General features: G+C 46.5%; 1 protein-coding gene across 18 annotated transcripts in view; it reads left to right on the top strand.

The window, feature by feature from the left end:
- SCRIB (scribble planar cell polarity protein) overlaps nt 1-27666 on the top strand; it is a 265308-nt gene that overhangs the window by 76899 nt on the left and 160743 nt on the right. For all 18 annotated transcript variants that reach the window (XM_040355076.1, XM_040355064.1, XM_040355062.1 and 15 more), the window contains exons 2-9: nt 2730-2847; nt 6937-7015; nt 12291-12380; nt 13390-13446; nt 15426-15489; nt 17372-17446; nt 20067-20211; nt 22081-22199. In XM_040355076.1, the coding sequence (XP_040211010.1) occupies nt 2730-2847; nt 6937-7015; nt 12291-12380; nt 13390-13446; nt 15426-15489; nt 17372-17446; nt 20067-20211; nt 22081-22199 (747 nt within the window). The remainder of the gene's footprint in view (nt 1-2729; nt 2848-6936; nt 7016-12290; nt 12381-13389; nt 13447-15425; nt 15490-17371; nt 17447-20066; nt 20212-22080; nt 22200-27666) is intronic.

Below are 27666 nucleotides of genomic sequence, written 5' to 3'. Positions count from 1 at the left end.
TTACTACTACTCTTGCCACCGCTACTATTACTACTACTCTTGCCACCGCTACTATTACTACTACTCTTGCCACCGCTACTATTACTACTACTCTTGCCACCGCTACTAATACTACTACTCTTGCCACCGCTACTATTACTACTACTCTTGCCACCGCTACTATTACTACTACTCTTGCCACCGCTACTATTACTACTACTACTCTAGCCACTGCTACTATTACTACTACTCTTGCCACTGCTACTATTACTACTACTCTTGCCACCGCTACTATTACTACTACTACTCTTGCCACCGCTACTATTACTCTTGCCACCGCTACTATTACTCTTGCCACCGCTACTATTACTACTCCTCCTCTTGCCACCACTACTATTACTACTACTCCTCTTACTACTACTACTCTCTTCACCTGCATGAACAGACAGGAAGCCCTGTGCACACTCCTAGTCATTTAGGTTTGTTGGTACTCTGAGCTGAGGGCTCTGTGAATTGTCAGCATTAAGGAATGGCATCTACAAGCCTAAGCACCCAATACTGCGTCCTGAGAGGAAGGCAAAAGAGTTGGACGTTCCCAGTGCTCAATAATCGACTCCTGTTCTGCCTCCTATACTTCCCCCGCCCTCCACATTCACCTCATACTCTGTCTACCCTTATGATTAGTTCCAGTGATATGGCTTCCTCAACCAAATATTACATGTCCTGCTATTGTCTGATTAGCCAGTAATAAATACCAGGACTTTATGAATCATTTACAGGCCTAGAACCGACCGCTCTAAACTATTCCCATCATAAACCGGCACATGTTTCTAATGTACAATGAGTAAGTGCAAAGCAGGAATCCGAGTGTAAGCTCCTCTGGTGCAGAGACTGATGTGACTGGCTCAGTTTTCTCTGTACAGCGCTGTGGTATATGTCGGAGCTATAGAAATGTATAATCATGGTGTGTTACTGCGGGAGGACATTAGAGTGTGAGCTCCTCTGGTACAGAGAACAATGAGCCAGTGGCATCCGTCTGAGGAGCTTACACTGTAATGTACCATCCCCACTCAGTCACACCCTATTATTATTCTACATTTTATATAGCTCTGACATATACCAGAGTGCTGTACAAAGAACACTGAGCCACATCAGTCTTTGTACCAGAGGAGCTTACACTCTAATACCCCCCCCCCCCACAATCAAGCACTTATTATTATTTTTATTATTGTTATTATACCTTTCTATAGCTCTCTCTGTACCAGAGGAGCTTACACTCTAATGTCCCCCCCACAGTCACACACTATTATTATTATTATTCTAAATTTTATATAGCTCTGACATATACCAGAGTGCTGTACAAAGAACACTGAGCCAGCCACATCAGTCTCTGTACCAGAAGAGCTTACACTAGAATACCCCCCCACAATCACGCACTTATTATTATTATTATTATTATTATACCTTTCTATAGCTCTCTGTACCAGAGGCGCTTACACTCTAATGTCCCCCCCACAGTCACACACTATTATTTATTATTGTACATTTATATAGCTCTGAGTCTCTGACATATACCGCAGAACGAAGGATGAGCTGGGCGTGTTATTTGGAGATACCGTATTTATCGGCGTATAACACGCACCTTCACATTAAGAGGGAAGTTTCAGGAAGGAAATGTCATTTTAAATAAAGAACTGTGAAGCAAAATAAGGGTCAGTGGCCATGAAGGCAGCCTCCCCGTTGCCATGAAGGCAGCCTCCCCGTTGCCATGAAGGCAGCCTCCCCGTTGCCATGAAGGCAGCCTCCCCGTTGCCATGAAGGCAGCCTCCCCGTTGCCATGAAGGCAGCCTCCCCGTTGCGATGAAGGCAGCCTCCCCGTTGCCATGAAGGCAGCCTCCCCGTTGCCATGAAGGCAGCCTCTTTTCAATCAATGCAGCTCTACCCTTGCCATGAATGCAGCCTCTTTTCAATCAATGCAGCTCTACCCTTGCCATGAATGCAGCCTCACCCTTGCCATGAATGCAGCCGTATTTCAATCAATGCAGCCTCACCCTTGCCATGAATGCAGCCTTATTTCATTCAATGCAGCCTTACCATTGCCATCAGTGTATCCTGTTCAGTGCCCATCTGCAGGAATTGGAGGGGACAGGGAGAGAGCGCCAACAGATTATGTGCAGGAGAATCTCCTGTTTACACGGCGGCCTCTTTATTACAAAGTCCCGCCTCTTATGATAGACAGAACAGTCGTCCAATGGCAGCCCAGGAGACTGGACTTCCTATTACAGATGCCGCTGAGTAAACAGGAGATTCTCCCGTATGTACTCTGATGGCACTCGTGCCGCCCTCTTCGAGGCGGCGCCATCAGATATGATATGTATCTTTTGTGGCCCTGGGACATGCCTGCTTTAAAGGATCTGCTACTGGCGGCTTGGTGCCAGGTACCACCGCATACCTTCCGAGGTGTAGTGCAGTCCATGCCTGGATGAGTTCGTACTTTTTTTTGGTGGCGAAAGGGGAACCTTCTCATTATTGGGCGGGTGGTCATAAAAGTCTGTCTGATTAGTGGATGTCAGAGCTATAATAATAATAATGTGCAACAGAATCTGGTGCAGTTTTCCTTCAGCTATCCTACATGAGCTCCTTGTTTGCAGATCTGTTTTAGAGCTTGAGGTCTGTAGATTGTGTGTATATATATCAATTACGGTATATTCATAGATTGTTATTCATCAGATGTTTGTGTCTTTTTCCAGCCTTTCTTCCGCCTGCTGAATCTTCGGAAATTGGGCCTGGGTGACAATGAGATCCAGCGTCTTCCGCCTGAGGTGGCCAACTTCATGCAGCTGGTGGAGTTCGATATCTCCCGCAATGGTATGTCTGTGCCTGGCCTCCTCTTTAACCACTTCAGTACCGTGGGTGTTTTTCAGATTTGGTGTTTACAAGACTAAAACTGTTTTTTTTTTGCTAGAAAATTACTTAAAACCCCCAAACATTATATATATTTTTTTCTAACACCCTAGAGAATAAAATGGCGATCATTGCAATACTTTTTGTCACACCATATTTGCGCAGCGGTCTTGCAAGCGCACTTTTTTTTTGAAAAAAAAAAAAAAAAACACTTTTTTTAATTAAAAAATAAGACAGCAATACATTTGGCCCAATTTTTTTATATATTGTGAAAGATAATGTTACGTCGAGTAAAATGATACCCAACATGTCACGCTTAAAAATTGCGCCCGCTTGTGGCATGGCGTCAAACTTTTACCCTTTAAAAATCTCGATAGGCGACGTTTAAAAAATTCTATAGGTTGCATTTTACAGAGGTGGTCTAGGGCTATAATTATTGCTCTCGCTCTAACGATCGCGGCGATACCTCACTTGTGTGGTTTGAACACCGTTTTCATATGCAGATGCTACTCGCGTATGCTTTCGCTTCTGCGCACGAGCTCGTCGGGGCACTTTAAAAAAAAAAAAATTCTTTTATTTTTATTTATTTTATTATTTTTTACACTGGAAAAAAATAAAAATAAAATTGATCACTTTTATTCCTATTACGAGGAATGTACACATCCCTTGTAATAGAAAAAAAGCATGACAGGTCCTCTTAAATATGAGATTTGGAGTCAAAAAGACCTCACATCTCATATTTAGGCTTATATGCAAAAAAAAAAAAAAAATGGAAATTTTGTCATTTGAAAAAATGACAACAAAAAAATTTCTTTTTAAGACGCTGGGCGGGACTGACGTTTTGACGTCACTTCCGGCCAGCAATGCTATGGGGATGGGTGGGGGCCATCTTGCCTTCACTCGCATCCCCACACAGCAGCGGAAAGGACCCGATCGCCTCCGCCGCTACCGACGGCTCCGGTAAGCGCCGGAGGGTGCGGGAGGGGGGGACGATAACGGTGATCTCGCGGCGAATCCGCCGCGGAGACCACCGTTATCTTTTTCAGGACCGCTCACTCTAGAGATGGATATCTCGGTTGTGGCAGCAGCTGCTACCGTTACCGAGATATCCATCTTTAAAGTGCTGCCGTATATAGTCGTAAGGCGGTCGGGAAGTAGTTAATCAAGCTCTCTGTACAAAAAACATTCAGCCAGACATTCACTCCCTTCTAAAAGTGATTGTAAAGGGTCCTTTTTTTTTCTCTCTCTTCTTACAAATAACAAACCTGTTAACTCTTGCCTCCTCTGTAAAGAGGTTTTTGCACAATGCAGCTCTGCCCCTTTTCTGGGGTCCCCCACCAGCGCTTCTGGCACCTCCTGCCTTCCAAGTACCCACCCCAGAAAGCCTAAGGGGGGGTACTTTTGTAGGCTCCATCTGGAGCCTTACTGCAGGGCTCGACAAATCCCGGTCGCCATGGCATCTTCTTCCCTCTAATTAGAACCCCCAAACATTATATATATTTTTGTCATCCTAACACCCTAGAGAATAAAATAGCGATCGTTGCAATACTTTCTGTCACGCCGTATTTGCGCAGCGGTCTTACAAGCGCACTTTTTTGGAAGAAAATTACACTTTTTTAAATTAAAAAATAAGACAACAGTAAAGTTATCCCCATTTTTTTTTATATTATGAAAGATAATGTTACGCCGAGTAAATTGATACCCAACATGTCACGCTTCAAAATTGCGTCCGCTCGTGAAATGCCGACAAACTTTTACCCTTTAAAATCTTCATAGGCGACGTTAAAAAAAAATCTACAGGTTGCATGTTTTGAGTTACAGAGGAGGTCTAGGGCTAGAATTATTGCTCTCGCTCTAACGATCGCGGCGATGCCTCACATGTGTGGTTTAAACACCGTTTACATATGCAGGCGCTGCTCACGTATGTGTTCGCTTCTGCGCGAAAGCTCGTCGGGACGGGGAGCGTTTTCTGGCTCCTAACTTTTTTAGCTGGCTCCTAGATTCCAAGCAAATTTGTCAAACACACAATGTGGCTTGTCCCCATTGCCAGCTCCCTTGTATTTGATTGACAGCAGCAGGAGCCAATGGCTCCCGCAGCAGCTTTCACCGAAAGTCCACCGAGGCAGGAGAGAGACACTACTCTTGGGCACAGTGCTGGATTGAGATCGGGCTCGGGTAAGTATTTGGGGGTGGGAGGAGTGGAGAGTTGCACCAACACCCTTTAGCTTTTACAACCACTTTAGTCACTTTAGGGACTTGTTATAACGAGGCTCTTTCTTAGTTTCTATTGGTGGATAATAAGGTCCAAGGTGTTTATTACACAAAATTTGTGGAAATCCATGTGACCTGGGCTGAGCCTTTCCCTTGTACTACAGGAAGGGATGGTGGCGATATTGTCACCATTGGTGAGAGCGGCAACATGTTCTATTTGAGCGATCTGTTCAGGGATGAGCAGCTCTCCTCTCCTGATGTCACATTACAATCTGCTTGTGGAATACCTGCAATCCTCATATGGAAGCAGATTGGGGCATTTATAATGCTGCATATGGAGCCAATTGTGATTACATTGTACAGACACCTGACTGGAAAGTTTTTTTGTGTGATTGTCTTAAAGCTAATATGTGCTTTGCCCATGCAGGATATGTTGCAATTCCCTTTCCTCCCTTATACACAGGTTGTCTATACCTCTCATTGCTCGCTCTGGCTGTCTCTGCCGCTCTCTCGCATGCTCTGGCTGTCTCTGCCGCTCTCTCGCATGCTCTGGCTGTCTCTGCCGCTCTCTCGCATGCTCTGGCTGTCTCTGCCGCTCTCTCGCATGCTCTGGCTGTCTCTGCCGCTCTCTCGCATGCTCTGGCTGTCTCTGCCGCTCTCTCGCATGCTCTGGCTGTCTCTGCCGCTCTCTCGCTCTGGCTGTCTCTGCCGCTCTCTCTGGCTGTCTCCATGCCGCTCTCTCGCTCGCTCTGGCTGTCTCCATGCCGCTCTCTCGCTCGCTCTGGCTGTCTCCATGCCGCTCGCTCTGGCTGTCTCCATGCCGCTCTCTCTGGCTGTCTCCATGCCGCTCTCTCTGGCTGTCTCCATGCCGCTCTCTCTGGCTGTCTCCATGCCGCTCTCTCTGGCTGTCTCCATGCCGCTCTCTCTGGCTGTCTCCATGCCGCTCTCTCTGGCTGTCTCCATGCCGCTCTCTCTGGCTGTCTCCATGCCGCTCTCTCGCTCTCTCTGGCTGTCTCCATGCCGCTCTCTCTGGCTGTCTCCATGCCGCTCTCTCGCTCTCTCTGGCTGTCTCCATGCCGCTCTCTCGCTCGCTCTGGCTGTCTCCATGCCGCTCTCTCGCTCGCTCTGGCTGTCTCCATGCCGCTCTCTCGCTCGCTCTGGCTGTCTCCATGCCGCTCTCTCGCTCGCTCTGGCTGTCTCCTTTGCTCTCTGGCTCGCTCTGGCTGTCTCCTCTGCTCTCTGGCTCGCTCTGGCTGTCTCCTCTGCTCTCTGGCTGTCTCCTCTGCTCTCTGGCTCGCTCTGGCCGTCTCCTCTGGCCCCTCGCTCTGGCCGTCTCCTCTGGCCCCTCGCTCTGGCCGTCTCCTCTGGCCCCTCGCTCTGGCCGTCTCCTCTGGCCCCTCGCTCTGGCCGTCTCCTCTGGCCCCTCGCTCTGGCCGTCTCCTCTGGCCCCTCGCTCTGGCCGTCTCCTCTGGCCCCTCGCTCTGGCCGTCTCCTCTGGCCCCTCGCTCTGGCCGTCTCCTCTGGCCCCTCGCTCTGGCCATCTCCTCTGGCCGTCTCCTCTGGCCCCTCGCTCTGGCCGTCTCCTCTGGCCCCTCGCTCTGGCCGTCTCCTCTGGCCCCTCGCTCTGGCCGTCTCCTCTGGCCCCTCGCTCTGGCCGTCTCCTCTGGCCCCTCGCTCTGGCCGTCTCCTCTGGCCCCTCGCTCTCTCTCGCTTGCTCTGGTTTTATCTTACTCACTCTGGCTGTCTGTGCGTCTCTTACCTGTAAGTTTTGCCGTCTTCTCTTTCTCAATTGCGGTCTCTGCCTTGGTCATGTTTTCCTCACTTTCTGTTTCTTTCTTCCAGACATTCCTGAAATTCCAGAAAGTATCAAGTTTTGCAAGTCATTAGAGATTGCAGATTTCAGTGGAAACCCTCTCTCCAGGTAATAAATGTGTGTAATTGGCGTCTGTACGTCATTCTGCAGGTATGTAGAAGAGGTAGAAGTTTGTGAAGTGGTGGTAATAGTCTACCATAATTGCTTTAAGGCTTTATAAAACAACAATAAACAAATATTTTCATTTTCCAAAAACTTTTCAAAAAACATAACTTTTTCAAAAGACTCGCTATGCCCTTCAGAAGATACCTTGGGGTATTTGCTTTCCTAAATGTGGTAATTTTGTGGGCGTTTCCACTGTCCTGTTCCTCCAGAGCCACCAAAGAAGCGCTAGGTAGTCAGGAAATGAAATGCACAATTTATGGCCTGAATGTGCTCCTTGGTTTTTGGGCCCCTCCTATATAGCTAGGCTGTGAAAAAGTCTTACACTTGTGGTATCTTTATATTTGGGAGGAGTAGCAGAATGTGTTTAGGGGTGTAAAATGTAAGTATGCCTGTTATGTAAGAAATAACTTTTTTTTTTTAAATGGCAAGTCTCTCTTAAGACCCGGACCTTTAGGCAAGGTAAAGGACCTGGCCAGTTTTTTGTGATTTGGCACTGCGTCGCTTTAACTGACAATTGCGCGGTCGTGCCTCCCAAACAAAATTGGCGTCCTTTTTTCCCACAAATAGAGCTTTCTTTTGGTGGTATTTGATCACCTCTGCGTTTTTTTATTTTTTGCGCTATAAACAAAAATAGAGCGACAATTTTGAAAAAAAATCAATATTTTTTACTTTTTGCTGTAATAAATATCCCCCAAAAACATATATAAAAACATTTTTTTTCCCTCAGTTTAGGCCGATACGTATTCTTCTACCTATTTTTGGTAAAAAAAAAATCGCAATAAGCGTTTATCGATTGGTTTGCGCAAAATTTATAGCGTTTACAAAATAGGGGATAGTTTTATTGCATTTTTTTTTTTTTTTTTTTTTTACTACTAATGGCGGCGATCAGCAATTTTTTTTTTCGTGACTGCGACATTATGGCGGACACATCGGACAATTTTGACACATTTTTGGGACCATTGTCATTTTCACAGCAAAAAAATGCATTAAAAATGCATTGTTTACTGTGAAAATTACAATTGCAGTTTGGGAGTTAACCACAAGGGGGCGCTGAAGGGGTTAAATGTGACCTCATCTGTGTTTCTAACTGTAGGGGGGTGTGGCTGTAGGTGTGATGTCATTGATTGTGGTTCCCTATTTTAGGGAACACACAATCGATGACGGCACCACAGTGAAGAACGGGGAAGCTGTGTTTACACACAGCTCTCCCCGTTCTTCAGCTCCGGGGACCGATCACGGGACTCCAGCGGCGATTGGGTGCCGCGGTCACGGAGCTTTGGACCGGGTTGCGGGCGCGACCCACGGCTGGGCACTTAAAGAGGACGTACCTGTACGTGCTTGTGCCCAGCCGTGCCATTCTGCCGACGTATATGTGCAGGAGGCGGTCTTTAAGTGGTTAAAGGGACATGGTCACCTTCCCGCAATGTGGAAAAACTGACAGCGTCTCTGTGTGGGCACCCTCGAAGCTCATCCCTCTTCGCATGAGTCACAATATATCACAACGCCTTACATTTCCAGGTGTTGGGGAGCATATGACCATTCCTGTGTGACTCGGGTCTAGCAACCCATTGCCAGGTCAAAAAACTGCCACTTGATGGGGGTGAGCGATGTGCGAGTTCTGGGATGAGTGACATTCGAGTTCTCTTGGGTCACCGGCTTCGCTCATTCTAATACAGGTTGTGAAGGTGGAAGGGGCAGCGAGGATGTATATGGATTGAGCGGAAGAGTTTTTCAAGGGCACGGTTATTTGCCTTGTATATAGGCAAGGAGACCACGTGAAGCCCCTTCCTTCACCCCCTTATGCTCCAATTCTCTGCGCTCCCACATGGAGTTTAAAACCTCAGTCCCCTTTAAAGTGGTTGTAAACCCCCAAATTTAATTTTTTTAAAACCTGAAAGACAAAGGCAAAATGAGCTAGTATGACTAGCATACTAGCTCATTATCAATTACTTACCTTAAGTCCCCGCAGCAGTCCTCGTCCCCCCCCCCTCCAGCGGCAACATCTCTCCCGGAGGTTGCTTCTGGGTATCGCCGCTCCGCCGATGACGTCACTCCGTGCATGCGCACGGGTGCTGCTTTTCTCGGCTTGAAACGGCACAGAGTGCCCTTTCAAGACGCATATGCCCAGAAGGCGGCGGCGCTCGGGGAAATTGCAAATATCTCCAAGACGTGTAGATCTCGGAGATATTGCAAGCACCTACAGGTAAGCCTTAATCTAGGCTTACCTGTAGGTGTAACTTCCCTAAAGGGGTTTACAACCACTTTAAACCAGCTTTCTCTTTCGTTCATGGACAGACACCGCTCCAAATCTTGACAGTAGGCATCCTCTCCTGATAGACGGAACCTAACCCTACTGTCAAGATTATTTGGAGCTGTGTCTGTCCGTGAACTTCAGAGAAAAGGATTTTACGCCGAGTACAAAAATCATGTTTTTCTCAACCATTTTTCACCAGGATTGACCTAATTATAAAGTCTTGAGGAACTTGTGCTAAATCCAATTTATTGGGAGTCGGTGGGACAAATGCCCTTTGTATTGGTGGCCAATGAAAAGAATGCCCCCCCCCCCCCCTTACAGACGGCTAAAAGATCATTGGTGTCCTGCAGCTGCCCAGCTACGTGGCATTGTGCCTGAAACCATGCAAGCACTAAAGTTTTATATAAGAAAAGCCACAGCTCAAGGAACCCCGACCAACCTCGGAAGGAAGCCCAGGCTTCTACAGAACCATGATTGAGAAAAGCTGCTTTTAACTGTCGAAAAAGCAGTACAGTCACTGCAAGATTGCTTATTATTCCTTCAGATTTCAGGATATAATCCTCCGTCTACCCCGCTGCCCTCTATTCACATCTCACAATGCGATGTGGGCAGCGTGCCCGAGACAAGCCGCCTGGTTTGGATATAAGCAGTTTTCTCCCGTCCACACCCCCTTGTTGTGGTTCTCTGAGAGGTCACTATTGTGGCGTGTCGGGGACACTCCCTGAACTCTTCAAAACCTGGACATTGCAACCGCCGGTCTCAGATTTGGGGAAAATGCTGCCACCCGCTGGTTGCTAGTGTGAAATGCGTGAACTAGGCCTGAACTGGCTCAGGTCACGTCTGAGGAACAGCAGCTGCGTGGTAACACGCTCTCCACCGCATTACACAAAGAGGAAAGTTGGCCCTAGGCTGATTGAAATGCTGCCGGTTCAGCAAGGACCTGACACATTTCTACCAGTGTGTGTAAATCAGGGGTGCCCAACCTTTTGTCGAGTGAGGGCCACTTAAGCAAATTGGTAACCGGTCACGGGCCACAATGAGCAGAGCGGGAGGATGACAGGTCTGTGTCCATGGGCACAGCCCACTCTACTCTATGGGCCCTCAGATCTGATCGGCCCAGACGGAAGGAGGCAGATCCCTTTTCTATTTTTTTTTTTGTTAGGTAGGCGGGTGCAAACAGACACAAGCCGGTTTACATCTGCTGCTCCATAGAGGTAAATGATGAATCCGATTTGGGTCGGACCGATCATGTGAAAGGGGCCTAAGGCTGCTTTCACACTGATGCTCCACAGCCACTTCCTCTACCAGCGGCTTCATTTTCAAAACAGCTGCTCTGGGATGGCAGGTCGGCAACCCGTGATCTGGGCTTGCCAATCTGCCATCCCAGAGCAGGAGGTTGAGGGCCATATCGGAGGGCTCCGCTGCCGCATGTGGCCCCCGGACCAATGGTTGGGCACCCCTGGTGTAAATAATTGAAAATCATATCACCACAGAGTGGTGCTGTGGATATGAAAACTAGATAAAGAAAGCTTTAATCTATCAGGGATCCTCCATTATTGCCCAAGGGACATATTCAATCACTAGGGATAACTTGCAGTTTTAAAATCAAAAGGTAGGAAATAAACGGAGGACACGGTCAACAATACAGCCGGAAATGCAGGGATATATCCTCCTCAAGTTGCTCCAAGGCCAATCTTTATGTATAGAGAAAAGCAGATGAAGAAGTGACGGTGGGTCCGTAGAGGGCGCCGGAGCGCCGCCCCCTCTTGCTCTCGCACCGCCACTGACTTACAATACATAGATTCATGCAATGCATGAATCTATGTATTGTTGCCGCTGCCGCCGACTAATCGGATGGCCGGATGGTGAGCGCCGACCATCTGAATAACGGCAGCTGGTTGGCTCTGTGGAAGTGCCTATCAGAGCCCTGCGGCTCTGATAGGCTTTCTGAGTACAGCCCTCAGGCTGTATTCGGCTTCCAGATACTTATCTAAGGGACATACACGGGGTGTGTTCCTTGGATAAGACTGACAGGCATCTCAGCCAATCAGGTTCACCGGTACCTGATTGGCTGAAGCGTCATCGAGGGCGGGAGAAGACATCGAGGGACGTGGAAGGAGGATGGCCGACCCCAGAAAGGTAAGTGCCGGGCGGGGGGAGGGGCAATTTACAGGGCACAGTGGCGACAATGGGCACAGTGGGGCTGCATTTGATGGCACAGTGGGGCTGCATTTGATGGCACAGTGGGGCTGCATTTGATGGCACAGTGGGGCTGCATTTGATGGCACAGTGGGGCTGCATTTGATGGCACAGTGGGGCTGCATTTGATGGCACAGTGGGGCTGCATTTGATGGCACAGTGGGGCTGCATTTGATGGCACAGTGGGGCTGCATTTGATGGCACAGTGGGGCTGCATTTGATGGCACAGTGGGGCTGCATTTGATGGCACAGTGGGGCTGCATTTGATGGCACAGTGGGGCTGCATTTGATGGCACAGTGGGGCTGCATTTGATGGCACAGTGGGGCTGCATTTGATGGGCACAGTGGGGCTGCAATTGTTTTTGTTTTTTTTGTTTGCGCCCCCCCCCCAAAAATTTTGAGCACCAGCCGCCACTGAGATGACGGCGTGATGAGGTCTATGATCTCTGTGACTTGTAATATATTACTGGAAGTGTTACACGCGGGTACAGTGCTGAGCATGCTGCATTTGACATGTAGTCCTATATCTGATGACAGGTCCTCTTTATTTTCAGTAGTGTTTAAGTTTTATAGTACAAATAATGATTTCGGCTTTGCATTAAGCAGTTTACAACATATGTAGAAGTCACACCTCAACTAGTTATAAATGAGAGGCGCAACATGACAAATATAACAGGAGACAGGTCCTCTTTAAAGAAGCTCTTTATTAGTGTTTGTTTCTCCACCAGATTTTTGTATTCAATTCTGTGTCCTTTTATTTTGCAGACTGCCGGATGGATTTACGCAGCTCCGCAGCCTGGCTCACCTGGCGCTCAATGATGTTTCCTTACAGGCGCTGCCCCATGACATTGGCAAGTAAGTGTCATTTCCTGATAGATATCCTTCTGTAGGATAACACAGCAGCCAATCAGAATTTGCTGTTTTTTTTTTTTTCAATTTCTTTCTTTATTAAATTACTTTTAGCTAGATTTAGACACATTGGCCTAAACTTGCGGCGGCGTAGCTTAGTGTGTTTAGGCTACGGCGCCGTAAGTTAGCTAGGCAAGTACATGATTCACAATGTACTTGCCTACTAAGTTACGGCGGCGTAGCCTAAAGCGGGCGTAAGGGCGCCTAATTCAAATGTGTGTAAGGGGGCGTGTTTTTTATTTTAATGGGGCTTGACCTTACGTGTTTTTTTTTTTTTCTTTTACTGCGCATGCGCCGGGCGCCCACATTTCCCAGTGTGCATTGCGGCCAAGTACGCCGCACGGGCCTATTGATTTCGACGTGGACGTAAATCCCGATTCACGGACGACTTACGCAAACGACGTAAAAAAATCGAATTTCAACGCGGGAACGGTGGCCATACTTAACATTACTATTCCATCTAGGGCCAAGCTCTAACTTTACACGGCCTATCTCTAACGTAAACGGCGTAAATGTACTGCGGCCGGGCGTACGTTTGTGAATCGGCGTATCTACTAAATTTACATATTCTACGCTGACCACAATGGAAGCGCCACCTAGCGGCCATCCGCGCAAGCCGTCGTATCTTAGAAGTGTTTAAGTGTATCTCTGATTGAGAATACACTTAAACATAAGTCGGCGTAGATTCTGAGTTAGGTCGGCTTATCTACTGATAAGCCGGCCTAACTCTTTATGAATCCACCTATTTGTCTATAAAATACATAAACTGAAAGACTCTTCAACATTACACCAGATATTGCACAGATAATACATATGTAATGAATAAGAGACTAGCGTTTACACTGAGAGAATAAATACATAAATCCAGCTCACAGAGCAGTTGTCAAGCTCTGTCAGATTTGTTTTCCGTGGTTCATATGTTTACTATTTTCTTTTTTTCTTTTTTTTCTATTAGTTTAGCAAATTTGGTCACATTGGAATTACGGGAAAACCTGCTGAAGTCTGTGCCATCGTAAGTATATTTAAGCATGCAAAATCTTTGTTTCCTGCAATCCGTTGGTGATAAACAGACCACTGCCGCTCCAGCCCCTATGGGGGGGGGGGGGGGGGGGTATCAGGGGTGCTGCTCCCAAGCTTTAAGGCCCCTTTCACACTGGGGCGGGAGGTGTGGTGGCGGTATTGCGCTGCTATTTTTAGCGGCGCTTTACCGCTAATTTTGTGACGCTATGCGTAAAACCGCCCCGCTAGCAGTCGAGAGAGGGTTGAAACCACCCGCAATGCGCCTCTGCACTACAAGTCTGCTGTGACTTGTAGTGGCGTTTCTGTTTTTTTTTACCATTAAAGGCAACATTTTAAGAATTTCGTGGAAGTGCGGCTGTCCAATCTTTTTCTCCAGTCTTTGTTCCATGCATTGCCTGCACTCACCTGGAGCGGCAGTTTCCTTTTTCTCTATAGCCGCGGTGTCCCATTGATTTCAATGGTCAGGAGCGGTATACACCAAGCTGATTCACTGCTCCAAAGATGCGGCTAGCAGTACTTTTTTTTTACCGCCCTGCTAGCGCACCGCTCCAGTGTGAAAGCCCTCAGGCTTTCACACCGGAGACACAGCAACAGCTGTTTAGGGTCGGTTTGCAGTGTCAAAGGGGTCTGATTCAGGTCACCTTCGTGGAAGATCGGGCGCTGAATGCTAGTAGGGGATTGTCCTGTGCCCTACAGAATGTACAATTTCCCCCAAAAAAAGACTGGCGGCACTCCGAGGAAAAATTCAAATCTTTATTCACCTGAAAGACATAAACAGAGTCCATGCCTGGGACAACCTCAGTCTCCTCCATTGACGTAGCTTGCCCTCATAGCTTGGCGCTACAAATATGATCAGCCTTTTGGGTATAACGCCTGAGATTGGCGGTTCCAGGCAGGGACTCATTTGTATTGTCCTGAGAATTGTTATCAGCACTTGTATTTCTTAGTGCAGCTGGTCGTCTTTTTTTTTTTTTTTTTTGATCCCTCCAACCTCAACATTTACAATGAAGGTGAACACATTGGGGTTGACTTAAAGCGGTACTAAAGGTTCAGTTTGTTAAAAAAAAAAAAAAAGAAAAAGTCATGCGTTCCTCCACTGTGCAGTTTGTTTTGCACAGAGTGGCCCCGACCCTCGTCTTCTGGGGCCCCACAGCGGCTCTCTCAGCATCTCCCTGCAAGAACTAACCCCTTCTGGGAAACTCTTTCCGAGGGGGTTACCTTGCAGGCACGCTCCTGAGTCACACACTCGGCGTACATAGCCGCCGAGTGTATGACTAGCCCCCCGGCAGCTGCGTCATTGGATTTGATTGACAGCAGCTGGAGCCAATGGCTGCGCTGCTACCAATCTATCAAAGGAAGAGCCGCAAAGTCGTGGGGAGAGCACGCAGGATTGCGCCCACCGAAATTCGGGGCTCGGGTAAGTAAAACGGGGGCCTCGGGAGGGTTGTACTTCCATAGGATACATTAAGGTGAAAAAACACGAAGGTTTAAGTGTACAGATTGATATAAGGCAGGGGTGCTCAACCCATGGAGCCCTCTAATGGTGCCTGGGACCTCAAACAGGAAAACGCATGACCATGCTCTGGGATGGAGGGTGGGCAAGCCCAGCTTGCAATCAACGGGGACCCGACCCACCATCCCAGAGCATCAGAGTGCATGGATCCGGTGCCAGCCGTGGAGGAAGCAGGAGCCGCATAATCTCCTGTCCCAGGCAGAGTGATATCAAGTGCACTTTGCCTGGGACCTTTCTAGGAGCTTGGAGAGCGATGCAGGCAGAAGCTTGAAGAGGAAAAGGTCAGTGTATCACATATACAGTAAAACCTTGGTTTGAGAGTAACTTGGTTTGAGAGCGTTTTGCAAGACCATCAAAATGTGTTAATAAATTTTGACTTGATATACAAGTAGCGAAAATCTTTTCTTTTTCTTATTTTTTTTTGCATTATTTACCGATGTTTATCTGCTGTTTTGCAGGTCTCTTTCATTCCTGGTTAAATTGGAACATTTGGATCTCGGAAGCAATGACCTACAGGTTCTGGTAAGAAAGACGACCTATCGATGGAAGCGGTCCTTGTCTCGTCTTGCAAACTGTAATACTTTTCTGATTCTTGAACTATTAAGCCTCGAACACCCGGTCGGATTATCCGACTGGAATTGTGTGATGACAGGCTGTTGTCGGAAAATCTGACTGTCTGTACGCTCCATCGGACAAAGGTTGTCAGGTTTTCCGCGGACAAATGTGGGATAGCATGCTTTATGCGCTTGCCGCCCGGCCCACGCATGGCTGTGCAAAGCAACGTGTGTGTGTGTGTATGTGTGTGTGTATGTGTGTGTGTATGTATGTATGTATGTATGTATGTGTATGTATATATATGTGTGTGTGTGTGTGTGTGTGTGTGTATATATATATACATGTGTATGTGTCTGTGTATGTGTCTGTGTATGTGTGTGTGTGTATGTATGTATATATATATATATATATATATATATATATATATATATATATATATATATATATATATATATATATATATATATATATATATATATATATATATATATATATATATATATATATATATATATATATATATATACACACACACACACACACACACACACACACACACACACACACACACACACACACACACACACACACACATTGCTTTGAATCGCGCACCCCTGCTGCGAGCTCCGTGACCGTGCCCACGGGACCTGCGGACTCTATGTCCGCCGGTGTCCCGCGATAGTGTCACGGAGCTGCAGAACGGGGGGGGGGGGGGGGGTGCCTGTGTAAACAAAGCATCTCCCTATTTTGCCTTGTGACAGGACACTGATCGTCTGCTCCCGGGAGCAGTGATCACTGTTGTGTCACATGTAGCCCAGCCCCCACACAGTTAGAATCACTCCCTAGGACACACTTGACCCCTTCCTCGCCCCCTAGTGGTTAAACGCTTCCCTGCCAGTGTCAATTACAAACTGAGTGCATTTTTATAGCACTGATCGCTGTATAAATGACAATGGTCCTAAAATGGCATCAAAAGTGTCCTATGTGTCCGCCATACTGTCGCAGTCACGATAAAAATCGCTGATTGCCGCCATTACTAGTAAAAAAAAATAATTAAAAATGGCATAAAACTACCCCCTATTATGTGGACGCTATAACTTTTGCGCAAACCAATCAATAAACGCTTAATTGGGTGTTTTTTATATATATATTTCCTCAGTTTGGGCCAATATGTATTTATTTTTCTTCTACATATTTTTGATAAAAAAAATGTAGAATAAGAATACATATTGGCCCAAACTGAGGAATATATATATATATATATATATATATATATATATATATATATATATATATATATATATATATATATATTTAAATTGGGGGATATTTATTCTAGCAAAAAGTCACTTATTTATTTTTGTTTATAGCACAAAAAATAAAAACCGCAGAGGTGATCAAATACCACCAAAGAAAGCTCTATTTGTGGGGAAAAAAGGGACGTCAATTTTGTTTGGTAGCCAAGTCGAATGACCGCTCAAATGTCAGTTAAAGCGACGCAGTGCCGAATCGCTAAAAAGTGGCCCGGTCATTTGGCAGTTAAATTTTTCGGGGCTGAAGTGGTTAAAATTGTCAGATTATCCGATCGTGTGTGTGCACAAATCCCTCGGACAAAACTCCAAAGTACAAACACGCATGCTTAGAAACAATGCTCACCATAACACGACATTAGCAGAAGTTGCCCCAAGGGTGGCGCTAAAGAGCTGAATAACCACGTAGTTTTGTGTATGTTGTTTGACAATTCTTTGCTTTTTGTATGCAAGACAAGTTCCTGTCCTACACTTCGTCCGATGAAAATCCGATCGTGTGTACCAGGCTTTAATCTCTCTCCTGTTTTTCTCCATCACAGCCTGACACACTCGGTGCCCTTCCTAACCTCCGAGAACTGTGGCTGGACCGGAACCAGCTCACGTCTCTGCCTCCGGTGAGTTTTCTGCCACCTCGCTTACCTGACTGTTGAATTTCTCATGTTCTGTTGGGGGGTTCCATGATTTTAGAGGTTTAACATTTCCTTCTACAAGCCACGGATATAGAATTACATCTTAGACCCCCTTTGTCTGTCTCCGTGCCAAGCCTCAGCAATCCAGCTCGGTGAATGTTGACTCCCAGACTGAATGATATTCAGTTTCCTCATCCTGGAGAAATCCTGACCGCCGTCTATTGGTTCACCTTAACAGAGACTGCATTTTTTTTTAACCCCCTGGGGAGGTTTTTCGCAGCTCTGCTGAATCATTTGGGCTTTATCCAAACAGTTTGGAGTTTACATAAAAGGGTTTCATATAGAGGGGTTTTCATTAACGTGGTATGGTTTTTTGGGTCTTGGTCTCCTGCGGTGTTTTTCCTCAATATGAGACTGTCTGCGCCAAAAGCAAGTACAAGTGAACCCCCGGCGCTTAACTCTTTGGTGCCCAACCTGTGGCCTTTCACACTTTCTCATCATTTTTAGACAGTAGTCTGTGGGGTTGATTTACTAACAATTAGGGTTGTCCCGATGCCACTTTTTTAGGACTGAGTACAAGTACCGATACTTTTTTTAAATGTGTCCCCAAATGCAGCCATGTCCCCCCACATATGCAGCCATGTCCCCCCACATATTGCAGCCATGTCCCCCCACATATTGCAGCCATGTCCCCCCACATATTGCAGCCATGTCCCCCACCTATTGCAGCCATGTCCCCCCACCTATTGCAGCCATGTCCCCCCACCTATTGCAGCCATGTCCCCCCACCTATTGCAGCCATGTCCCCCCACCTATTGCAGCCATGTCCCCCCACCTATTGCAGCCATGTCCCCCCACCTATTGCAGCCATGTCCCCCCACCTATTGCAGCCATGTCCCCCCACCTATCACAGCCATGTCCCCCCACCTATCGCAGCCATGTCCCCCCACCTATCGCAGCCATGTCCCCCCACCTATCGCAGCCATGTCCCCCCACCTATCGCAGCCATGTCCCCCCACCTATCGCAGCCATGTCCCCCCACCTATCGCAGCCATGTCCCCCCACCTATCGCAGCCATGTCCCCCCACCTATCGCAGCCATGTCCCCCCACCTATCGCAGCCATGTCCCCCCACCTATCGCAGCCATGTCCCCCCACCTATCGCAGCCATGTCCCCCCACCTATTGCAGCCATGTCCCCCCACCTATTGCAGCCATGTCCCCCCACCTATTGCAGCCATGTCCCCCCACCTATTGCAGCCATGTCCCCCCACCTATTGCAGCCATGTCCCCCCACCTATTGCAGCCATGTCCCCCCACCTATTGCAGCCATGTCCCCCCACCTATTGCAGCCATGTCCCCCCACCTATTGCAGCCATGTCCCCCCACCTATTGCAGCCATGTCCCCCCACCTATTGCAGCCATGTCCTACATACCTTGATGATGCCGCACGTGCCGCCGTTAATCAGCGTGCGGGGAACATTACAGCTTACGTTTGAATAGCTGTATCCCCGCCGCATATTGACACTCCCCCTTGCGCGGGATTGGACAGATGATCCGTCCAATCCTGCGCAAGGGGGAGTGTCTATACGCGGCGGGGATACAGCTATTCAAACGAAAGCTGTAATGTTCCCCGCACGCTGATTAACGGCGGCGACGGGTTTGCGGCGGGGGGGGGGGGGGGGGAACAAGTATTCTTTTTTTAGTATCGGGGGTATTAAATACTCGGTATCGGTCCTGATACCGATACCGGTGTCGGGACAACCCTACTAACAATGGAGCACTCGGGAACGGGTACTTCTGTGCATGGGTAGCCAATCGGCTTCTAGCTTCAGCTTGTTCAATCAAAGGGGTTGTAAAGGTACAATTTTTTTTTCCCTAAATAGCTTCCTTTACCTTAGTGCAGTCCTCCTTCACTTACCTCATCCTTCCATTTTTGCTTTTAAATGTCCTTTTTTCTTCTGAGAAATCCTCACTTCCTGTTCTTCTGTCTGTAACTCCACACAGTAATGCGAGGCTTTCTCCCTGGTGTGGAGTGTCGTGCTCGCCCCCTCCCTTGGACTACAGGGCGCTTTGCAGGCGCTATTTTTAGTGCTATAGCGCCTGCAAAGTGCCTTCGTGTGAAAGGGGTCTGACTGTGGTGGATCACTCTTCTGGTGAGGGGCACCGCCACTGACCCAATATCTTTTATAACTAAAATCTGATGCAGCTTTGCATAGAAACCAATTCGTTTTTAACTTCAGCTTGTTCAATTAATCTTTGACAAAAAAATAAATAAAAACCTGGAAGCGAACTGGTTTCTATGCAGAGCTGCACCAGATTTTGCACTCTATAGATTTAGTAAATCAACCCCATAATATCCCATAGGTGAGAGAGAGAACATTTTGAGGCCTCGCAGGATCTTCTACTTTGGGGTGACTCGGTGACCTCAATGATTACATTTTATTTATCTGACCATTTTGTGTTCATAATAAATCTTGCAAACGCCTACTTGGAGTGCTGATGACGTCTATACTATTGTGTTATAACTGTGTGCGCTTCAGCACTGGGATCTGCGCTAGCACATGTTAATAACCTTTTCTCCATCCCCCTCCCATTGTATTGCAGGAATTGGGGAATCTACGGCGATTGGTGTGCCTGGATGTCTCCGAGAACAAGCTGGAGGAACTTCCTGCAGAGATCAGTGGCCTTGTGTCTCTCACCGACCTGCTGCTATCTCAGAACCTGCTGACCAGCTTACCGTCTGGAATAGGTTAGTACATCTTCCCGGGAGTCTTGAACACCTGTGCAGAGCTCTGTGATCAATGAAAGCATGACTGTACATCACCTGGCTATGGAAGCTGTAGCTTCACAGATATTATTATGCTATTTTACATATACAGTACCGTATATACTCGAGTAGAAGCAAAGTTTTTCAGCACATTTTTTTTGTGCTGAAAATGGCACCCTCGGCTTATACTCGAGTCACCTTTTTGCGCCTGAAATCCCGGACTTTGGGGACCCGGTACCGGCCGACCGTAGGTCCCCAAACATGGTACACATGTAGCTCCACTGTTCCTCTACATGTGTGCAAAGTTTCTTGTCTGTGGGTCCTACGGTCGGGGAGCACCAATTTTTCAAAGCCGGGCACCCCTTCCATAGATTCCCATGTTAAACAGTAATTTCTCCGGTGAATTTGGGGACCCGGTACCAGCCAGTCATGGGTCCCCTGGACCCGGAAATTGGCACACATGTAGCCCGCTTTCTCCTCTAGTGTGCAAAGTTTGTTGTCTGGGGGACCTCCCCGGCTCAGGAGCACCAATTTTTTCAAAGCGGGGCACCCCTTCACTAGACTCCCATGTTAAACGTCAGTCTAGGCATGGGCACAGTGAGGCATGCACATGGGCACAGTGAGGCATGCACATGGGCATAGTGAGGCATGCACATGGGCACCCTAGGCTTATACTCGAGTCAGTATGTTTTTGATGGGATACAGTGGAACCTCGGATTACGAGTATAATCCGTTCCAGGACAATGCTCGTAATCCAAAGCACTAGCATATCAAAGCGAGTTTCCCCATAGAAGTCAATGGACACGAAAATTATTTGTTCCGCATTGACTTCTATGGCATGCAATACCGCATGGCCAGAGGTGGGGGGCACAGGAGAGCCTCGGAAATACTCGGGAATGGCTCGGCTGAGCTCGGAAAGGCTTGGGAACTGAGTTTTTCGAATGGCTCCGGCAGCCGCGCACCTCTGGCCAAATGCGGTACTGCACACCGCTGTGGCTTGAATCCTGCTCGCCGAGTATTGCAAGTATTGCGAAACGCTTGTTTAACCGTGTTACTTGCAATCCGAGGTTCCACTGTAAAAGGTTATACTGTTTATTTGCATTCATCTTCAGATCAAAGGGAGGAGCTTCCATATACATATGATGTCTGCTAAAGTAAGGCCCCTTTCACATGGGCGGCCTTATCGGGTCAGTTTTTTAGGCAGACCTGATCGGACCATCCGTTGTCCCTATATGGGCGGTTGGATGTTAATTGACTGCTTGTCCGTTGACACTCTCCAACATCTGATCCTTTCTGCCAAAAACTGACAGAGATCCATTCCCCGTCCATCTGGCGGATCGGATGGCCGCCTGGTGTAAATTGACAGGCAGTCCATTTTCATCCGTCCTCCCATAGAGGACAGGCTGTGTCTGTGTCTGCTCTGCATAAGTGGAGCGGACACAGACAAGCCAACCGTCTGCTCAGCGGACAGATTCCCCACTGAGCGGTATCCGCCTTATGTGAAAGGGTGCCAGCAATAGGTCAGAAATGTAATTATTACTGGTTAGCTTCCAGGCCACTGGGTGCAGGTGATTGGTCAGGCCCTTGGTCAGAAATCAGATTCTTACTGGTTGGCCTCCAGGCACTGGGTGCAGTCCATAAGACAGTCCTCTAAGCACAAATTGGATTTTTACTGGCTAGCCTCTTGGCCACTGGGTATGATTGGTCAGGCCCTTATTTAGAAATTGGATTCTCAATGTTTAGCCTCCAGGCACTGGGTCAGTCCCCTGGTCAGAAATTGTGATTCTCACTGCTTGGTTCCTTCTTTCTGGTATGACCACTTTTAATGTTTCTGCTTCTTTTTGTTTTTAGGACACCTGAAACAATTGTCCATCTTGAAAGTGGATCAGAACCGTCTGACCCAGCTGACCGAGTCCATCGGAGACTGTGAAAATCTGAGTGAGGTTATTCTTACTGAGAACCTGCTGACGGTAATCTGCTGCCCCCATTACCAATTTAAGAACTGTAGAATAAATCGGAATGTGTACAGGATGCCCCCCAAAACATAGTTTTCTGCTTGTGTGATTGGCTCACTGATTTCCCCAGAAGTCTGCACTAAGATACAAGTCCGATTTTCAGACGACATCTGCATCAAAAAATTTCCTTTTTGGTGAATTACTCCCAGTAGGAAATCGCATCTAAAGGGATGCAGACCCTCATTAGAGCCCTGCAGGTGCAGAAGCTGATTGATAATTATGAGACCACTTCCATTTGTTTCACTTTTCACATGACACAGACAAACACACAGGGATTTCTTCAGCATAACAAAAGGTAGGAATTTGCAACAGCGTTTGTTAAAGCCCTTGCTTGCAATGTACATTGAACGCCTAGAGGGGAATGTTTTTTTTTTTTTCTCAACAAAAGCAGAGTTACTCTTTAATAGTATACCAGGCGTGCTTATTTGTATCATTCAATGCAAGGACACTCTAAAAGAGAAGTACCTGGGGACCTCCAGCTGTTGTGGAATTACATTTCCCATGAGGCATTGCAAGGCTGTCCGTTACAATTACTCCCAGAGGCATGATGAGACTTGTAGTTCTGCAACAGCTGGAGCGTCCCAGGTTGCCTACCCCTCCAGTCTATGTGCCCCAATGTAATATGTGTTGAGGAAATGATGTAGGCATGTTGTATTTGCATTCCACGCACAAAGAATTAACATGTCAACACACATCATTGCAACACACCTATTAAAATACAGACCCTTGATGTGACCTGTACAGAAAAAAAACAAAAACCTTTAGAGCCGGTTCACACAGGGGCGACTTGGGATCCGACTTGACGTTTTAATGCACACTACTGAAGTGGCTCCGACTTCAGAAAAGGTTCCTGTACTACTTCAATCCGATTTCTAGGCGACTTGTACCCATTGATTTCAATAGACATCGCGTTCAAGTCGGATCCCTGTCTTAACTGAAGCAACAATACAGGAAGAGAAAACGATTTTCTCAGGCAAACCCCGCCCTCCCACAGAGCTGATTGTTTGGCCACAGGAAAGCCTCCTGTCCTGGAGGCGACTTGAAGTCGCCTTGTAAGTTCCCCCAATTCGCAATGTGCTGCGCGCTCAGGGTGCCTCGCAAAGTCGCGGCCAGAGTCCTGTCGCCCCTGTGTGAACCGGCTCTTACAACCCCTTTTAATAAAAAATGACTGAACAAGAAAAATCATCAATAAATGATTACTACGTGTGTTTCCAGTTTAAGCAAAATTTCCCCCCTGTACACGCACCTCAAAGGCCAGGGTGGTTATGGGCGAGTGCACATGACTCTGGATGCATTATCTACAGGGATGTAGATGATGGAAGTTTAACCATTAAGGTGCCTTTCACACGGACGGCTGTTTTGCCGAGTCGAGGAGTCGGAGGAGATTTTGGGTACCTGGAGTCGGCAAACAATGCTCCGACTCCTACTAAATTTAGATTGGAATTAAAAAAGCAAGTTTAAATGTCCCAATTCACAAAAAGTTATAATTAATGACTTCTCTACTGTAAGAATAAAGACCAATGCATGCAGTGCCTCACGTAACCGCAACACGAACACGTTAAGTGACCGTGAAGAAGCGTATACGTATACTTTCCATAGTGAAGAAGCGTATACGTATACTTTCCATAGTGTTGTGTTCTGCTGTTACAGGGAACGCAGCGCCCATGGGTAACCTAGCCTCTCACTGATAAGGGATTAAGTAAATATGTTTTTTGCAGGACTAGAGACACTTGTATAAGTGAAGGGAATGGAGGGTCAAAAGTTCAAGACTGAAGCTGTAAACCATTGGAAAAACTGCTGTCATTCAGCTAAGGCTATAAAAACTCCTGTGGTAATGACATGTATGTTGCCTTTCTTTCCTTCAAGGAATGTATAAAATACATTCGCATATTAATACAGAGGAGTCGGAAGTACAAAAAACGAGGAGTCGGAACATTTATCTACCGACTCCACAGCCCTGGTTAAAAGCATGTAAATGTTCTGTGAAATTCAAGGCTCCAGGCACTGCGATTAGCTGCATTTGTACATTGCGATTGTGTGCGGTTACATGCGGCCACAATTGGCTGCGGTAGTCATTCCCATAGCAACCCTTTTTTTTTTTTGATTATGATATGCTTCCTGTTCCTTTTTTTTTTTTTTTCTCATGCTGCTATCCGCAGTTGACACAGAAGACTGAGGTTAAGTGCATATAGCTGCGCTAAATCGCACCTGGCCTGGACGCATTCAATTCTATTTTTTCTATTCGCACCAAACCGCATGTAACGAAATCGCAGCTAAACGCTGTGTGTGAATGGGGGCCATAGGAAAGCATTGTGTGCTTTTAGCTGCGGTAGAAAACTAGAAAATCCGCAGCTAAAAGCACCATTGTATCCATCCGTGTGAAAGGGGCCTTAGACCAGGGGCCGGCAACCTGTGGCACTCCAGCTGTTGCAGAACTACAAGTTCCATCATGTCTCTGGGAGTAATTGTAACTGCCAGCCTTGCAATGCCTCATGGGCAATGTAGTTCCACAACAGCTGGAGCGCCACAGGTTGCCTACCCCTGACTTAGACTAAACTAAAATCAATATTTATTGATAGAAAATTACTCAGAACCCCCAAATATATATATATATATATATATATATATATATATATATATATATATATATATATATATATATATATATATATATATATATATATATATAAAAAAAAACATTGCAACAACCACCATTTTGCTCTCTAGGGTCTCTGCTAATTATATATATAAAAGACCCTAGAGAGTAAAATGGTGGTTGTTGCAATATTTTATGTCGCACTGTACTTGCACAGCGGTCTTTCAAATGCAATTTTTTTGGGGAAAAATACACTATAATTTAAAAAATACTAACAGTAAAGTTAGCCCAATTTTTTGTATACTGTGAAAGATGTTCTACCGCGAGAATCGTCGGGGAATCGTGATCTTTATTCTAAGCAAAAAATAAATAAAAAATCGTGATTTCTCATTTTAGCCAAAATCGTGCAGTTCTAATGTTTGTCCGTTGCACCTTTTTTAATCCTTTCCATCCCTTTTGCCCGATTGCAAAAAAACAAACAAACAAAAAAAAAACCTCCGCCTGCTTCTTCCACTTCCATTGCTCCCTCTAACAGGATACGGAGGATTCTGACCCAGATTCTCATCCAAAGTCTTTTGTCATTTTGACATTCATCTTCATCCAAAGTCTCTCTATAGAATATCCAGATGTAAATTATTGCTGGAAGAAGTGGATGACCTTCCTAAAGGCCTTTTTCTCAATTTGGAATATCTAAGCAGAAAAAGCTGAGAGCACAATGAGATGAATCTGGGGCTGCAAGAAAAACATACAGGGTTTTTTTTTTCTTTTTTCTTTTTCTTTTTTTTTTTCTGATATTCCTCAAAGAATAGAAAGATCTAGAAAAAATAACCGCTATTTCTTGTATGTCTAAAACACTGACTTTAAAGCAGTTGTATAGCCCTGATTTTTTTTTTTTTTACTTACCTGTAAGGCAAAAGGCATAATGAGCTAGTATGAACCACATACTAGCTCATTATGAAATAATTACCTTAGAACGAGGCCTCGATAACTCACCTGGTCCATGCCGAGGTAGCTGACATGTCACCTCGACGTGTCTTCCGGGTATCGCGGCTCCAGCGATGTGAGTGGCTGGAGCCGCAATGTCGTCACTCCCGCGCATGAGTGCGGGAGACTTTTTTCCGGCGAGGTCCGGCATCTGCTGGGCCTTGAGCTGAGAATCCCCTGTGCGCATGCGCCGCTTCAGTCAGCGGCTCATTGCAAGGGGAATATCTCCTAATATCCAATACCGCCTTATTATAGGCTTACTTGTAGGAAAAAGTAAAAAAAATAGACTATACAACCACTTTAACCACTTCCCGACCCCCGCATGTACATATACGTCCACAATATGGCACGTACAGGCACATGGGCGTACACGTACGTCCTCGCCTATTAGCGGGTGGGGGGTCCGATCGGGACCCCCCCCCGCTACATGCGGAGGTCGGGTCCGCTCGGGGAGCGATCCGGGACCACGGCGCGGCTATTTGTTTATAGCCGCTCCGTCGCGATCGCTCCGCGGAGCTGAAGAACGAGGAGAGCCGTGTGTAAACACGGCTTCCCCGTCCTTCACTATGGCGGCGCATCGATCGCGTCATTCCCTTTATAGGGAAGACACGATCGATGACGTCATTCCTACAGCCACACCCCCAAACAGTTGTAAACACATACTAGGTGCACCCTAACTCCTACAGCGTCACCTGTGGTTAACTCCCAAACTGCAACTGTCATTTTCACAATAAAGAATGCAATTTAAATGCATTTTTTGCTGTGAAAATGACAATGGTCCCAAAAATGTGTCAAAATTGTCCGAAGTGTCCGCCATAATGTCGCAGTCACGAAAAAAATTGCTGATCGCCGCCATTAGTAGTAAAAAAAAAATAAAAAAAAAAAATGCAATAAAACTATCCCCTATTTTGTAAACACTATAAATTTTGCGCAAACCAATCGATAAACGCTTATTGCGATTTTTTTTACTAAAAATAGGTAGAAGAATACGTATCGGCCTAAACTGAGGAAAAAAAATGTTTTTATATATGTTTTTGGGGGATATTTATTACAGCAAAAAGTAAAAAATATTGCTTTTTTTTCAAAATTGTCGCTCTATTTTTGTTTATAGCGCAAAAAATAAAAACCGCAGATGTGATCAAATACCACCAAAAGAAAGCTCTATTTGTGGGGAAAAAAGGACGCCAATTTTGTTTGGGAGCCACGTCGCACGACCGCGCAATTGTCTGTTAAAGCGACGCAGTCCCGAACTGTAAAAACACCTTGGGTCTTTAGGCTGCATATTGGTCCGGGGCTTAAGTGGTTAATAAAAAAAAATAAAAAATCCTGTGACTCGCACTTGGCCACAATTAAAATGAGACTGCTGCATTAATTCCTAAGTACTTGACCTCAAATATTCTGTAAACAAAATAATGTGCTGTCTCTTGAAAAATATCACATGTGATTTAAATAATATTGAGTGATACCTTCCAATATTCTATGTAGAGGTCGACCGATATGGGTTTTTCTCCTGCCGATGCCGATATTTAGAAATCTGGGCGGCCGATATATAATGCCGATTTTTGCGGCCGATATTTTAGGTCGATTTTTTTTTTTGGATGGCACTAGCAGAAGGCACTTATTGGCACTGGCAGGTTGCACTGGATGGCACTCAAAGATGGTACTAGCAGATGGCACTGATTGGCAGGTGGCACTAATTGATACTGGCAGGTGGCACTGATTGGCACTGACTGGCAGGTGGCACTGGGTGGCAATAGTTAGCACTGGTTGGCATTGGCAGGTGGCACTGATGGCTTTAGTTGGCACTGGTAGTTGGCACTGGATCACACTGGCAGGTGGCAC

This window comes from Rana temporaria, chromosome 5 (genome assembly GCF_905171775.1).
Source record: "Rana temporaria chromosome 5, aRanTem1.1, whole genome shotgun sequence".
NCBI classification, from domain to species: domain Eukaryota; kingdom Metazoa; phylum Chordata; class Amphibia; order Anura; family Ranidae; genus Rana; species Rana temporaria.
This window is presented reverse-complemented; position numbering and strand designations above follow the sequence as displayed.